The following is a 14995-nucleotide window of genomic DNA, read 5'->3' on the forward strand; positions in this document are numbered from 1 at the left end:
TTCCGCTAAGGTCCAAGCTGTCAGTGATTGGCCCGTTCCAAGGTCACGTGTCGAGTTGCAGCGCTTTTTAGGTTTCGCTAATTTCTATCGGCGTTTCATTCGTAATTTCGGTCAAGTTGCTGCCCCTCTCACAGCTCTTACTTCTGTCAAGACGTGTTTTAAGTGGTCCGGTTCCGCCCAGGGAGCTTTTGATCTTCTAAAAGAACGTTTTACGTCCGCTCCTATCCTCGTTACTCCTGACGTCACTAGACAATTCATTGTCGAGGTTGACGCTTCAGAGGTAGGCGTGGGAGCCATTCTATCCCAGCGCTTCCAGTCTGACGATAAGGTTCATCCTTGCGCTTATTTTTCTCATCGCCTGTCGCCATCTGAACGCAACTATGATGTGGGTAACCGCGAACTGCTCGCCATCCGCTTAGCCCTAGGCGAATGGCGACAGTGGTTGGAGGGGGCGACCGTTCCTTTTGTCGTTTGGACAGACCATAAGAACCTTGAGTACATCCGTTCTGCCAAACGACTTAATGCCCGTCAAGCTCGTTGGGCGTTGTTTTTCGCTCGTTTCGAGTTTGTGATTTCTTACCGTCCGGGTAGCAAAAACACCAAGCCTGATGCCTTATCCCGTCTGTTTAGTTCTTCTGTGGCTTCTACTGATCCCGAGGGGATTCTTCCTTATGGGCGTGTTGTCGGGTTGACAGTCTGGGGAATTGAAAGACAGGTTAAGCAAGCACTCACGCACACTGCGTCGCCGCGCGCTTGTCCTAGTAACCTCCTTTTCGTTCCTGTTTCCACTCATCTGGCTGTTCTTCAGTGGGCTCACTCTGCCAAGTTAGCTGGTCATCCCGGTGTTCGAGGCACTCTTGCGTCTATTCGCCAGCGCTTTTGGTGGCCGACTCAGGAGCGTGACACGCGCCGTTTCGTGGCTGCTTGTTCGGACTGCGCGCAGACTAAGTCGGGTAACTCTCCTCCTGCCGGTCGTCTCAGACCGCTCCCCATTCCTTCTCGACCATGGTCTCACATCGCCCTAGACTTCATTACCGGTCTGCCTTTGTCTGCGGGGAAGACTGTGATTCTTACGGTTGTCGATAGGTTCTCTAAGGCGGCACATTTCATTCCCCTCGCTAAACTTCCTTCCGCTAAGGAGACGGCACAAATCATCATCGAGAATGTGTTCAGAATTCATGGCCTCCCGTTAGACGCCGTTTCAGACAGAGGCCCGCAATTCACGTCACAGTTTTGGAGGGAGTTCTGTCGTTTGATTGGTGCGTCCGTCAGTCTCTCTTCCGGGTTTCATCCCCAGTCTAACGGTCAAGCAGAGAGGGCCAATCAGACGATTGGTCGCATACTACGCAGCCTTTCTTTCAGAAACCCTGCGTCTTGGGCAGAACAGCTCCCCTGGGCAGAATACGCTCATAACTCGCTTCCTTCGTCTGCTACCGGGTTATCTCCGTTTCAGAGTAGTCTGTGTTACCAGCCTCCTCTGTTCTCATCCCAGCTTGCCGAGGCCAGCGTTCCCTCCGCTCAAGCGTTTGTCCAACGTTGTGAGCGCACCTGGAGGAGGGTGAGGTCTGCACTTTGCCGTTACAGGGCACAGACTGTGAGAGCCGCCAATAAACGCAGGATTAAGAGTCCTAGGTATTGTTGCGGCCAGAGAGTGTGGCTTTCCACTCGCAACCTTCCTCTTACGACAGCTTCTCGTAAGTTGACTCCGCGGTTCATTGGTCCGTTCCGTGTCTCCCAGGTCGTCAATCCTGTCGCTGTGCGACTGCTTCTTCCGCGACATCTTCGTCGCGTCCATCCTGTCTTCCATGTCTCCTGTGTCAAGCCCTTTCTTCGCACCCCCGTTCGTCTTCCCTCCCCCTCCCATCCTTGTCGAGAGCGCACCTATTTACAAGGTACGTAGGATCATGGACATGCGTTCTCGGGACGGGGTCACCAATACTTAGTGGATTGGGAGGGTTACGGTCCTGAGGAGAGGAGTTGGGTTCCGTCTCGGGACGTGCTGGACCGTTCACTCATTGATGATTTCCTCCGTTGCCGCCAGGATTCCTCCTCGAGTGCGCCAGGAGGCGCTCGGTGAGTGGGGGGGTACTGTCATGTTTTGTCTTAGATTGTCTTGTCATTCTGCTTTTCCTTCTGTTCATTTTCCCCTGCTGGTCTTTTTTAGGTTCGTTCCCCTTTTTCTCTCTCCCTTCCTCTCTCTCTTCTCTCTATCGTTCCGTTCCTGCTCCCAGCTGTTCCTATTCCCCTAATCAATCATTTAGTCTTCCCACACCTGTTCCTTATCTTTTCCCCTGATTAGAGTCCCTATTTCTCTCCTTGTTTTCCGTTCCTGCCCTGTCGGATCCTTGTCTATTGTTCACCGTGCTGTGTCTGTGTATCGCCCTGTCGTGTCGTGTTTCCCTCAGATGCTGCGTGGAGAGCAGGTGTCTGAGTCTGCTAGGTTCAAGTGCCTTCCCGAGGCAACCTGCAGTTCTTGATCGAGTCTCCAGTCTGTTCTCGTCATTACGAGTGGAATTATGTCTTATGTTTGTAGAATTACTTTACTGGATTAAAGACTCTGTTTTCGCCAAGTCGCTTTTGGGTCCTCATTCACCTGCATGACACCTTGAAAGCGGCAGCTCTAGCCTTTAGCTCGATGCAGGTGTTGCCTGTAATCCATGGCTTCTGGTTGGGATATGTACGTACGGTCACTGTGGGGACTCTCCGAGTTGGGCATCTCCGGCGTGGCCCACGCTTGGATTGCGTCCTACCTGACAGGTCGCTCCTACCAGGTGGCGTGGCGAGAATCTGTCTCCTCACCACGCGCTCTCACCACTGGTGTCCCCCAGGGCTCTGTTCTAGGCCCTCTCCTATTCTCGCTATACACCAAGTCACTTGGCTCTGTCATAACCTCACATGGTCTCTCCTATCATTGCTATGCAGATGACACACAATTAATCTTCTCCTTTCCCCCTTCTGATGACCAGGTGGCGAATCGCATCTCTGCATGTCTGGCAGACATATCAGTGTGGATGACGGATCACCACCTCAAGCTGAACTTCGGCAAGACGGAGCTGCTCTTCCTCCCGGGGAAGGACTGCCCGTTCCATGATCTCGCCATCACGGTTGACAACTCCATTGTGTCCTCCTCCCAGAGCGCTAAGAACCTTGGCGTGATCCTGGACAACAAACTGTCGTTCTCAACTAACATCAAGGCGGTGGCCCGTTCCTGTAGGTTCATGCTCTACAACATCCGCAGAGTACGACCCTGCCTCACACAGGAAGCGGCGCAGGTCCTAATCCAGGCACTTGTCATCTCCCGTCTGGATTACTGCAACTCGCTGTTGGCTGGGCTCCCTGCCTGTGCCATTAAACCCCTACAACTCATCCAGAACGCCGCAGCCCGTCTAGTGTTCAACCTTCCCAAGTTCTCTCACGTCACCCCGCTCCTCCGCTCTCTCCACTGGCTTCCAGTTGAAGCTCACATCCGCTACAAGACCATGGTGCTTGCCTACGGAGCTGTGAGGGGAACGGCACCTCAGTACCTCCAGGCTCTGATCAGGCCCTACACCCAAATAAGGGCACTGCGTTCATCCACCTCTGGCCTGCTCGCCTCCCTACCACTGAGGAAGTACAGTTCCCGCTCAGCTCAGTCAAAACTGTTCGCTGCTCTGGCTCCCCAATGGTGGAACAAACTCCCTCACGACGCCAGGACAGCGGAGTCAATCACCACCTTCCGGAGACACCTGAAACCCCACCACTTTAAGGAATACCTAGGATAGGATAAAGTAATCCTTCTCACCCCCCTTAAAATATTTAGATGCACTATTGTAAAGTGGTTGTTCCACTGGATGTCATAAGGTGAATGCACCAATTTGTAAGTCGCTCTGGATAAGAGCGTCTGCTAAATGACTTAAATGTAAATGTAAATGTAAAATGACAACGTCGTCGATGCACTTATTTATGCAGCCGATGACTGAGGTGGTATACTCCGCAATGCCATTGGATAGCATCCGTGTCATCTAACCACTTCCGTATTGAGCGAGTCACTGGTACTTCCTGCTTTTGTTTTAGCTTGTAAGCAGGAATCAGGAGGATAGAATTATGGTCCGATTAGCCAAATGGAGGGTGGGTGGGGGGGGAGCTGTGTTTGCATCTCTGTGTGTGGAGTATAGGTGGCTTGTTTTTTTTATCCTCTAGTTGCACATGTGACATGCTGGCAGAAATGGGGTGAAACGGATTTAAGTTTGCCTGCCTTAAAGTCCCCGGCCACTAGGAGCGCCACTTCTGGATGAGCATTTTCTTGTTTACTTATGGCCTTTATAGAGTTGGTTGAGTGTGGTCTTAGTGCCAGCATCGGTCTGTGGTGGTAAATAGACAGCTACGAATAATAAAGATGAGAGCTCTCTTGGTAGATCGTGTGGTCTACAGTTTATCATGAGGTACTCTACCTCAGATTAGCAATACCTCGAGACTTCTTTAATATTAGACAATGCGCACCAGCTGTTATTGACAAAAGACACACACCCCCACCCCTCGTCCTACCAGACGTAGCTTCTCTGTTCTGCTGGTGCATGGAAAATTCCGCCAGCTCTATATTATCTGTATTGTCGTTCAGCCACGACTCTGTGAATCATAACATACTACAGTTTTTAATGACCCGTTTGTAGGATAATATTGATCGTCAGTTATTTTCCAATGATTGCACATTAGATAGATAGAACAGATGGCAGTGGGAGTTAACTCGCTCGCCTACAAATTCTCAGAAGGCTTTTCTTCAAGCAAATGGCGGGGATTTGGGCATAATCCCTGGAAAGCAGTATATCCTTCTCATCGGACTCGTTAAAGGAAAAAGCTTCTTCCAGTTTGAGGTGAGTAATCGCTGTTCTGATGTCCAGAAGTTATTTTCGGTCATAAGAGACAGTAACAGCAACATTATGTACAAAATAAGTAAAAACATAAGTTACAAACAACGCAATAAAAAAATAAAAAAATAGCACAGTTGGTTAGGAGCATGTAAAACGTCAGACATTCTCTCTGGCGGCATTTTTAGCCCCCGAAGGGGGTGGGGGAGAGGGAGGGAGTGGAAGAGTGAGTTGGAGACCAGGGCATTTGGAGACTTGAGACAACTCCTTGTCTCCTTCTACATATAACGTTATCGTGCTAGCTAGCAATTTGTCTGATTTTGATCAAGGCTCAGGTCAGCATGTGTGAGTGAAGAGGAGACATAAATTACAGCGTTTTTAGAGCCGCTGATCAGAACAACTTACCTTGAGGTATTGTAGAGCAGACCATTGGTTCCCACTTTGGGTTGGGGCCCTCTGTTGTGAGTGGTGTCAAGAATATAGGCTGCATCAAGGGATGACAATTGATACAAATACTATTATCTTTATTTTGTCAATAAATCTAATTGGCCTAAGGAATCACATTATTAAGCTATTTAGTAAGTTCAATGTTTTAACATAAAGGTTTGTCTATGTTTAAACTTACTGTTCGGTAACTGCACAAGCCTTATGGTGGATATAGAGCAGTTGTCACCAACCGGGGGATCGACTGGTCACCCGTCAAGGCATTCCTAGTCTATTACCAAACATTTCTGTATAAAAGCCAACGATAAAAGCTTGCGCTCCTTACATTTCTTTATTCGTGTTGCGCTGTTGGCAGTTGGTGCACTTAGATTCAGAAGCCCTTGCGCACTGTGTAGGCAATGTTCCCATCTGTGGCTAAATTGGATAGCTCAAATCACCTTGCCTACAGATTCCAGCAAAGTTTGATACTAGCCTGCATGAGATTTAATCACTTTTAAAAACCATGACCAGAGAGAGCCTGAAGAATACAGCAAAGACCTGCTGTTTTTATGAGTGTGTTCATGTTTTGTTTTTTTACAAAACAAAAAACACACTTCTCCATACTATCACTTGCGCTGCAGCTGCAATGAATTAGTAACCAAGTGTATCGATAGCCCTGCGTTTTAATTATTATTATCAGCTCATCTTGTCTATTTTAATATCGAGGAATATTTAACTTTCTCTGGTCGTAGGAACAACATGAATTTGTGCATGAGGCACCATGATCTATTTTGTCATGTTGCTTTCAACTGGGAACTAAAAAAAAACGAGATCCAACTGGGAAAAACCGATTTGAGCGGTCAACCAACTCGAAATTCCAAGTCAGAAACTCTGACATCTTTCTAGAGCTCCGACTTTCCGCCCTGAAGATCACTAATGTCATAGTTTGACCTCGTTTCTTTTGTAGAGTTCCCAGATGTCTTGAAAGCACCATGACCTTCAGATGCAGTTTCCATCAGTCCAGTAAAAATTTAAAAAAAGTGAATTATTTAAATTCATGCTCAGCTGTGCCTTGGAAGTGCTACACCAAATTATATATTTTTTTATCAAAGCTCAAGTTTTGAAATAAAATATGGTCTGAGAAGAAAAATATTGTCAGGCCAGGCATATAGGCAATATGCTGTGATAATGTGTTAGGCCTATACTGCACAAAACCTCATTCTTACATACATTTTTTTTACATTAACCTAATAAAAACAGTTAAGTAATGTAAAAAAAAAAAAAAAAAATCAGAGCGGTACATCTCGGCTTGTTTTTTGACAGCGAAAATGATCTTGACAAAAGGTTGGTGACCACTGGTCTAGAGCAAAAGACCCTTTGTGGACCAGGGTAATGTAATGAAAAGTTCAGGAACACCTCAAGTAGAGAATATTTACACATCAGACAGCTGTTTCCCCCCCAAAATATTTATCAATTTGTTTTCAACTACTGGTCCTGTAGCACTTATTCTTTTTTTTTAACTGTCTGCAGTAACCCCAGAACTCGACCATGGTTTAACCGTTTTGGGCTATAATGTCTATCAGGCCGTAGACACTGGATGACTCTATATGATGCTGGGGAATGCTAACGTGCTACGCTAACATGTGCAGCAGACGCGGATCCGTCCCAAGGTGTGAACCTCGGCAAGACGGAGCTGCTCTTCCTCCCAGGGAAGGACTGCCCGTTCCATGATCTCGCCATCACGGTTGACAACTCCATTGTGTCCTCCTCCCAAAGCGCTAAGAACCTTGGCGTGATCCTGGACAACACCCTGTCGTTCTCAACCAACATCAAGGCGGTGGTCCGTTCCTGTAGGTTCATGCTCTACAACATCCGCAGAGTACGACCCTGCCTCACACAGGAAGCGGCGCAGGTCCTAATCCAGGCACTTGTCATCTCCCGTCTGGATTACTGCAACTCGCTGTTGGCTGGGCTCCCTGCCTGTGCCATTAAACCCCTTCAACTCATCCAGAACGCCGCAGCCCGTCTGGTGTTCAACCTTCCCAAGTTCTCTCACGTCACCCCGCTCCTCCGTTCTCTCCACTGGCTTCCAGTTGAAGCTCGCATCCGCTACAAGACCATGGTGCTTGCCTACGGAGCTGTGAGGGGAACGGCACCTCAGTACCTCCAGGCTCTGATCAGGCCCTACACCCAAACAAGGGCACTGCGTTCATCCACCTCTGGCCTGCTCGCCTCCCTACCACTGAGGAAGTACAGCTCCCGCTCAGCCCAGTCAAAACTGTTCGCTGCTCTGGCCCCCAATGGTGGAACAAACTCCCTCACGACGCCAGGACAGCGGAGTCAATCACCACCTTCCGGAGACACCTGAAACCCCACCTCTTTAAGGAATACCTAGGATAGGATAAGTAATCCCTCTCACCCCCCCCCTTAAGATTTAGATGCACTATTGTAAAGTGACTGTTCCACTGGATGTCATAAGGTGAATGCACCAATTTGTAAGTCGCTCTGGATAAGAGCGTCTGCTAAATGACTTAAAATGTAAATGTATGTAAATGTGTAACGACTCGCGCACGCAATGGGCTGCCTTGCAGCTAGCCACATGGAGAACAATTTAACTTTACTGCATCTACGACTCTTGACCTGGAACCTGTCTCTCCCACACTGTAATTCCCGGTGAAAGCTTTTTTCTGTCATTGATGGACTGAGTCTGCCTTGGTGTGGAGTGTGTTAACAAGCACTGTTGGGATTTGTTGCCAAGCTACCGTTGCACAGTAGACTCTGTCAGATCACTAAAGACACGTAGTCATATCATATAGTGGTGATGTCATTAGGTGTTTTTCCAATGCATAAGGAAACTTTACACTGCTTTACAAGGCTGCTCATTACAGTAACAGCATGTATATTGAGGTGATGGGAAAGGCCAAGAAATATGGGACTGAAGGGATGTCGGGTGGGGTGGAGGTTGGAGAAAGGGGTCCAGGTCAGAGGGAGGGATGAAAAGAGAGGAGGATGATGAAATTATAGAATGTAATGCACAAACCCCAGACACTGGAAACCAACAGCTTTACACACAACTCAGTTTCTAAATAACATTCAGAAAGGGCTCCATCCCATAATTCGTTTTCGGTCTCTCTTCTGCCAACTGTGAATCTTGGCTCTGTAAGAGGGCACCAGCTAGTGTCACATTAGCCTCTGACTCTGACCTAGCTACAGTTGTGGTGGCTGACCGGTAAATGACCACCAGCTAATGCCCAGAAAAGCAGGGTAAGCCCTGCTATTTCCATCCACCCAGATCCATGGGAGGATAAAAGCCAGATTAGCCAAATCCCTAACTTTCTCTCAAACTTTTTCCTATTTTTTACATACTCTCTCTTTCTGTCCACAGAGCTTGACTGGGACTCGCCCTCTGCCCAGGTATGCCTACGATCCCTCAATATTTGCCTTCCGGTCCCTCAGCAGGGTCCCTCCTTGCAATCCCTTGACTCCGTCCGAAGACCCCCCGTGTGTGTGAGGGAATAACACCAACAAAACCACCCCTTCCTCACTTATTGACTCTATAGAAGACTCCCAGACTTCATACTCTGAAGACGAGACTGAGTTAAATAATGAGTATGGTATGGTATGACCGTTAGGACAACTTGACAATGCCAATGTTTGAAGGTCAATATTGTACTCTCAGATAATCCTGCTCTGTCAAATCATGCTGTTGCTCGGACAACTGGTTCACTTGACAGAACCATCTAAGACACTAAGAATGGGGAGATCTTAACCCTGATATTGGATGATGATGTGAGACGGGGCCAGACGGTATGTGTGAACAACAAGGCTCCAATAGAAATTGCTTTGAAAATACACCGCTTCACTCAAGCTCTCCGTACCAAGGACACTTCAGGTATTTCATACATTAACGGCTGTCTTTTGGACACATTTTCAATGGATGGTTGTTCTAAAAATGAATTATCAAAAATATTTTTGAAGGACAAAACAAGCATTCGAAAGCATTCAAAGACCACTCCAATGCGCTCGATACAAGGGAAATGTATGTTGACGACAATCAAAGGTCAAATAAACGCATGACAGGTTTGTTGTCTAGACCAGGGTTTCCCTAACCCGGTCCTGAGCCCCCCACATTTTAGTTTTTGCCCTAGCACTACACAGCTGATTCAAATAATCAAAGCTTGATGAGGAGTTGGTTATTTAAATCAGCTGTGTAGCGCTAGGGGAAAAAAACAAAAAAGTGCACTCCAGGGCCCCCCCCCGCCGAGTTTGAGAAACCCTGGTCTAGACGGACAACAGCTCATTAGGACAACTCATGAACAGAGGCTTTCTTGACACATTGCAAGATGTACACTGCACGATATAAGTAAAGAGTCTATATTTCGTGATATCAACCAGCGCTAAGTGCGTCGATACTAGGGTCGAAATGGAGATCAGCTTTCTCCATCCAAATATTTCCATAACATTATAATTATTTCACAATACTGACGACGGATCAGCTCCTTGAGATATATTTCCACCTATGCTGCAAATATTGAGCGGCGTATTCTAATGCTTTTAATGCTTACCCAATACAAATGCACTAAATCACTGATTTGGCACATCATTGCGCACATGTTAGGCTACACATCATTAAATATATTTAGAGACATTATATACAGTAGCCTACATGTAACAAAATAGAACTCAATTGATTGAACATATTATTGAAAACACCTACAGCCTACTAGTTTATATTTTAATGCAGTCATCTCGGTTTTCACTTTGAAGCATATTTTTACACGTCGCTCGTTTGTGTATCAATTGCAAAGACATTTGCAAATTCGTCTTTGTCGTGAACTTTGTTCTGAAGTTATCGGCGGTCACAGAGAGATCAGTCAACCATGTGATTCTATGTTTAGCGGAGATCTTCTGTTCATTAAGTGATGCTAGAGGGCAAAAAAAGCATCTAAAGTTGCACTTGGCTATTTTACGAGTGATCTGAGTCAGGCGTTAGATTACGAGGGCTTTCAAGTGCAATGTTAATGATAGTTTTGGGAAACAGCTCAGATATTTAACGTTGCTCCTACAAAGGGTTTAACGATGAACTTAGCTTTAAGATGCTTTTGGGAAACCGGGCCCAGGTCATGAGATACTACAAAATGTATGACTAGTTCAAGAGGTAACAATGTAACCCTCAACCTGTTGACGAGTTTGTGAATATCACCTTAAGAGGAAAACAGGATAACATCAAATACTTTGTCCTCTTTTCCTGTATGCATTTCACTGTGCGGTGGTGCAGAAAATAAAGGTATATGAGCATGCAAGAAAGGGAGTATAAGAAATCTATGAGAATATGACATGATTTACTGCTTTAATTTCAGTGCTGTGTCATGAGCTTGTGTAGTACGCTATGCAACACCTTTCTAACTCTGTATTCCTTTTCTTCGGTGGCACATCGCCACATGTATGAGACAACCAAAGGTCATCCCAAACGTCTCATCGTTGTGCCTCTGAATGACATTCCTGATCTATTGAACGTTAAACTGAGGCTAGTCTTGAATGTAGGGTCGATGTGCTAACGTAATCAGTGACCAGACAACCTATTTAAGCATATGAATGTATCCCTTGATGGACATGCTGCGATCAAAACAATGTCACCATAACCAAGCTCTGCTAGAGTGAATGTTGTGCAGCGCTCTGACATTTCTGTGTCCCTCGCATAATTTCTGAAGAAATAAATGCTCTGTGGCATCTTGGTTCTTAGGAGTGATACATTTTAGATCACATTACATAGACTAATTCTACGTGCATTGACACGATTACCATTTTGGATTTGCTGTGTACCAGGGTTGGCATCAATCCCATTTCAATCCAGTCAATGCACAATGTGAATCCAAAAACGAGTGTCATTTATTTTCAGTGAGGACATATTCTCCCTGTCACTCTGTGTGTCTCCTTCCTCATTGCCGTGGCCCACACAGCTTCTGATCCATGACCCTGGTCTACTGCATCTCTAGCTCCAGTACTGGTGGAGCTCTGAGAGTTGAATCTGGGATTACTCCATCCTTCAAGAGCCAATTGGGTCAGGAGGATATAGAGGGTCAGGCAGCATGGTCGGGAGTGGGCTGGGCCAGGAGCTTAGAGAGGAGGCTCTGGAGCGAGAGCCCAGGGCCAAAGCTGTCTGGAGGTTCTGCGGCACTGGGATTTGGAAAAGTGTGTTTATGGGAACTGAGATTTGAACGTGTGTGAGAGTACAGTACATGCTTGCATAAAGTATGTGTATTTGCAGAAGTGCGTGCAGCTTGTGCACCTGGTATGTGAGTTATGTGCTGCTAGGGCATCTGCAGATAGATACCCACATATCAGAGTGTATGCGCAAATAATAGTGTGTCTATGCGGGTGCAAAGGCTGAGTGGTGGCGTAGAGTGAGGCAGGACTTGTGTATGTGTCACACCAAAGCCTGCCAAGACGGCAAGGTTCCCACCCCTCCTCACTGGATCACAGCAGAACGTCTCACCAAATGGTGCAAGCTGCTTATTGCCAGATCAGACTTTGTGTCAGTAGGCAGGTTTTCATTCTCAGGTTTATTCGACAAAGCAAAAACAATTGTTTGCGACGTGTAATGGAAACGGCAGATATACATATTTTCTAAACATCGGTAACATTTTTATCCGATTGACAGGGGTAGATTTTTTTTGGTTGAACTTCGTGAAAAATGAAGTGGAACGTTATTTTTTAAATTTTCTTGAATCAATGTTTGGTGAATAAGTTCGCAAGCCACGTGATGTCGTCACACAACTCAAGCTCCACTCCACATTCAATTCTAAATGTCTACTGCTAGCAAAATACATTTTTTTAAACAAAAATGTTTTCTTTGCAGGACAAGGATTGTCCTGACTTTCAAGAATGCCTGAATTGCTTCATCTTGCTTTTCTGGTTGGCTGGATGCAAGTTTCACCATCCAATTATAACAGATCTACAGGAGTGCAAATCTCACCGTGGCACGGTCAAGTGGGGCACATGATCATTATTAGAATATGGCAAATATTAGTCAATTATTGCATTCTATCCATGCTGGCTTTTGCAGGCTACCAGAGACATGAAAATTATTGGTGGGAGGGCATACAGGCTGTCACTAATGTATTATTGCGCAATTTGCCTAAATGGGTGATCGAAACACTTCACTTTTATTCAACACGGGTTTATTTTTTGTTGTTGGGGTGTGACATTAAGTCCAGCTGTTTTTAAAATCGATATAGGATGGTTAATTGGAAACAGGCAGGCAATTGTCGCATCTATTTTCTATGCAAACTTTCTAATGTCAACAAAATCACTGGACAAGTTAATGGAAACAGTGGATCTCACACACGGTTGGCTGTGAGAAACATGCCTGTATACATTGAGATGGATGAGGAGGGTGGAGGCTTTGGGGATTGTGAAAATTGAGGGGTAGAGATTCAGTGGTTGAACTGGAGATAAGAAGACGTGCAGTTGTAGACAAACAAATGTCTAAAAACATGGAGCTATTTATTTGTGGGGAAATGAGTCTTCACTGCAAACCTTGAAAGATGGAATCTGAACAACCCTGTACCTTGTGGACAACTTTATTGTACAAATAAAAAGTAACAAAATACACAACTTCTGGAAGGGTATTACTTTTAACCTTCCAGGTTTAAGAGTCTCAGCTGGAAGGAATAAAATAGTAGTGAGGTGGAGGGAGAAAATGAACACAAGAATAAAATGCCGTGTGGGATTTCTGAGGCAGTGTAATCCTGCTCTAGGTAGCTTGCCACAAACACAAATTAAACCCTACTTCACAAACAGCCTCCTAAACGCTAAGTCACTAGTAATGAAGATCTGGTTAAAAAGACACTTTGGAGAGGGAGGACACACACACACTACTTTTGACTTGACTCATTATCAGCTTGCGTTTTATCCAGCAATGCCACACAAGTGCCCAGATGGTCTGCAAGCTGCTTATATGCGCTCCCTCACTCTCCGCCACTCTCACTCTCCTTTGAAAGAGGGTTACGCCAGCAATCGACAGTGATACCCAGCAGCGAACCCATACTGTTCGGACGTCAGGTGGGCTTAGCTGCGAGAAAGCAGCCAAAGTAACAAAGCAGACCTCGGACGAGTGAATGTGGGCACTATAGCTAAATCCTTCACTATATGCTGTACACTCATCTGACATAGGATAGGGCCAATTCAAATTGGACTCTGTTTAAGTGCAGCCTATCTCTATTACATACAATGGGGTGAGTCAAGTGCTTTCAGGCAGGCCTACTACGGTAACTAGCCAGCAGATCCAACCCGCTTCCTTACAGCTACACTAAGGTCGGGCATAATTCCTGTTTTTATTCAGACACAGCTGAGTCTGTACAAGATATGCCTCAGAAAACGAACCTCAATCCAGGGATGTGAAATGCATCATACTCCGAATTGTTTCATTATTCCAACATTTCTCATCTCTGGATTGGGGATCATTTTCCGAGTCATATCTTGCACCAGCTCAGCGGTGTCTTAATACACACAGGAATGCTTTCAGACCCTGGTGCAGCTGTAAAAGCAAGTGGCTCGGATCTGCTGGCTAGCCTACTAACCAGTATGTGAGGACTGATATCTTAACTGTAATGGGACTGGTCCTTTTTCACACTGTCCAAGGATATGTAATGCAAAAACATTCACCAAGTTGTCTCAATGACATGATCATCTTGGAGAAAGAAGGCAATGGTTACCATGAGGCAACTACAAACCAGCTACCAACCATCAAATTTAGTCATTTTCACAGAGGGCAACACTAAGCTTTCCCAGTGCCAGCCTCCACATTGTTGCCATTTTCCCAGAAGTGAATTCAAATTTGGTAAAGGTACACCACCGTTCAAAAGTTTGGGGTCACTTAGAAATGTCATTGGTTTTGAAAGAAAATCACATTTTCTGTCCATTAAAATAACATCAAATTGATCAGAAATACAGTATAGACATGGTTCATGTTGTGAATTACTATTGTAGCTGGAAAAAGCTGATTTTTTATGAAATATCTACATAGGCATACAGAGGACCATTATGAGCAACCATCACTCCTGTGTTCCAATGGCACAGTGTTACCCAACTATTATTCTGACATTTCACATTCTTAAAATAAAGTGGTGATCCTAACTGACCTAAGACAGGGAATTTAAATGTCAGGAATTGTGAAAAACTGAGATTAAATGCATTTGGCTAAGGTGAATGTAAACTTCTGACTTCAACTGTACATAGGCATACATAGGCCCATTATCAGCAACCATCCCTTCTGTGCCGAGAACGCCAGCATCCCGGAGTCGCCTCTTCACTGTTGTCCTTGAGACTGGTGTTTTGTGGGTACTATTTAATGTAGCTGCCAGTTGGAGGACTTCGAAACCATCTGTTTCTCAAACTAAACACTAATGCACTTGTCCTCTTGCTCAGTTGTGAACCGGGGCCTCCCACTCTTTCTATTCTGGTTAAAGCCAGTTTGCACTGTTCTGTGAAGGGAGTAGTACACAGTGTTGTACGAGATCAGTTTCTTGGCAATTTCTCGCATGGAATAGCCTACATTTCTCAGAACAAGAATAGACTGACAGGTTTCAGAAGAAAGTATTTGTTACGCTCTAGACTCAACTAGTCTAAAGAAGGCCAGTTTTATTGCTTCTTTAAACAGAACAGTTTTCAGCTGTGATAACATAATTGCAAAAGGGATTTTTAATGATCAATTAGCCTTTTAAAAT

The 14995-nt window shown here is 45.5% G+C and overlaps 1 protein-coding gene across 2 annotated transcripts in view; it reads left to right on the forward strand.

The window, feature by feature from the left end:
* The window catches only part of si:dkey-16j16.4, a 97509-nt gene extending 86511 nt beyond the window's left edge, over positions 1–10998 (forward strand). For both annotated transcript variants that reach the window (XM_046366386.1, XM_046366387.1), the window contains one exon: positions 8653–10998. In XM_046366386.1, the coding sequence (XP_046222342.1) occupies positions 8653–8778 (126 nt within the window). In that variant the 3' untranslated portion in view covers positions 8779–10998. The remainder of the gene's footprint in view (positions 1–8652) is intronic.
* The last annotated feature ends 3997 nt before the right edge of the window (positions 10999–14995 follow it).

This window comes from Oncorhynchus gorbuscha, linkage group LG10 (genome assembly GCF_021184085.1).
Source record: "Oncorhynchus gorbuscha isolate QuinsamMale2020 ecotype Even-year linkage group LG10, OgorEven_v1.0, whole genome shotgun sequence".
Taxonomy (NCBI): Eukaryota; Metazoa; Chordata; class Actinopteri; order Salmoniformes; family Salmonidae; genus Oncorhynchus; species Oncorhynchus gorbuscha.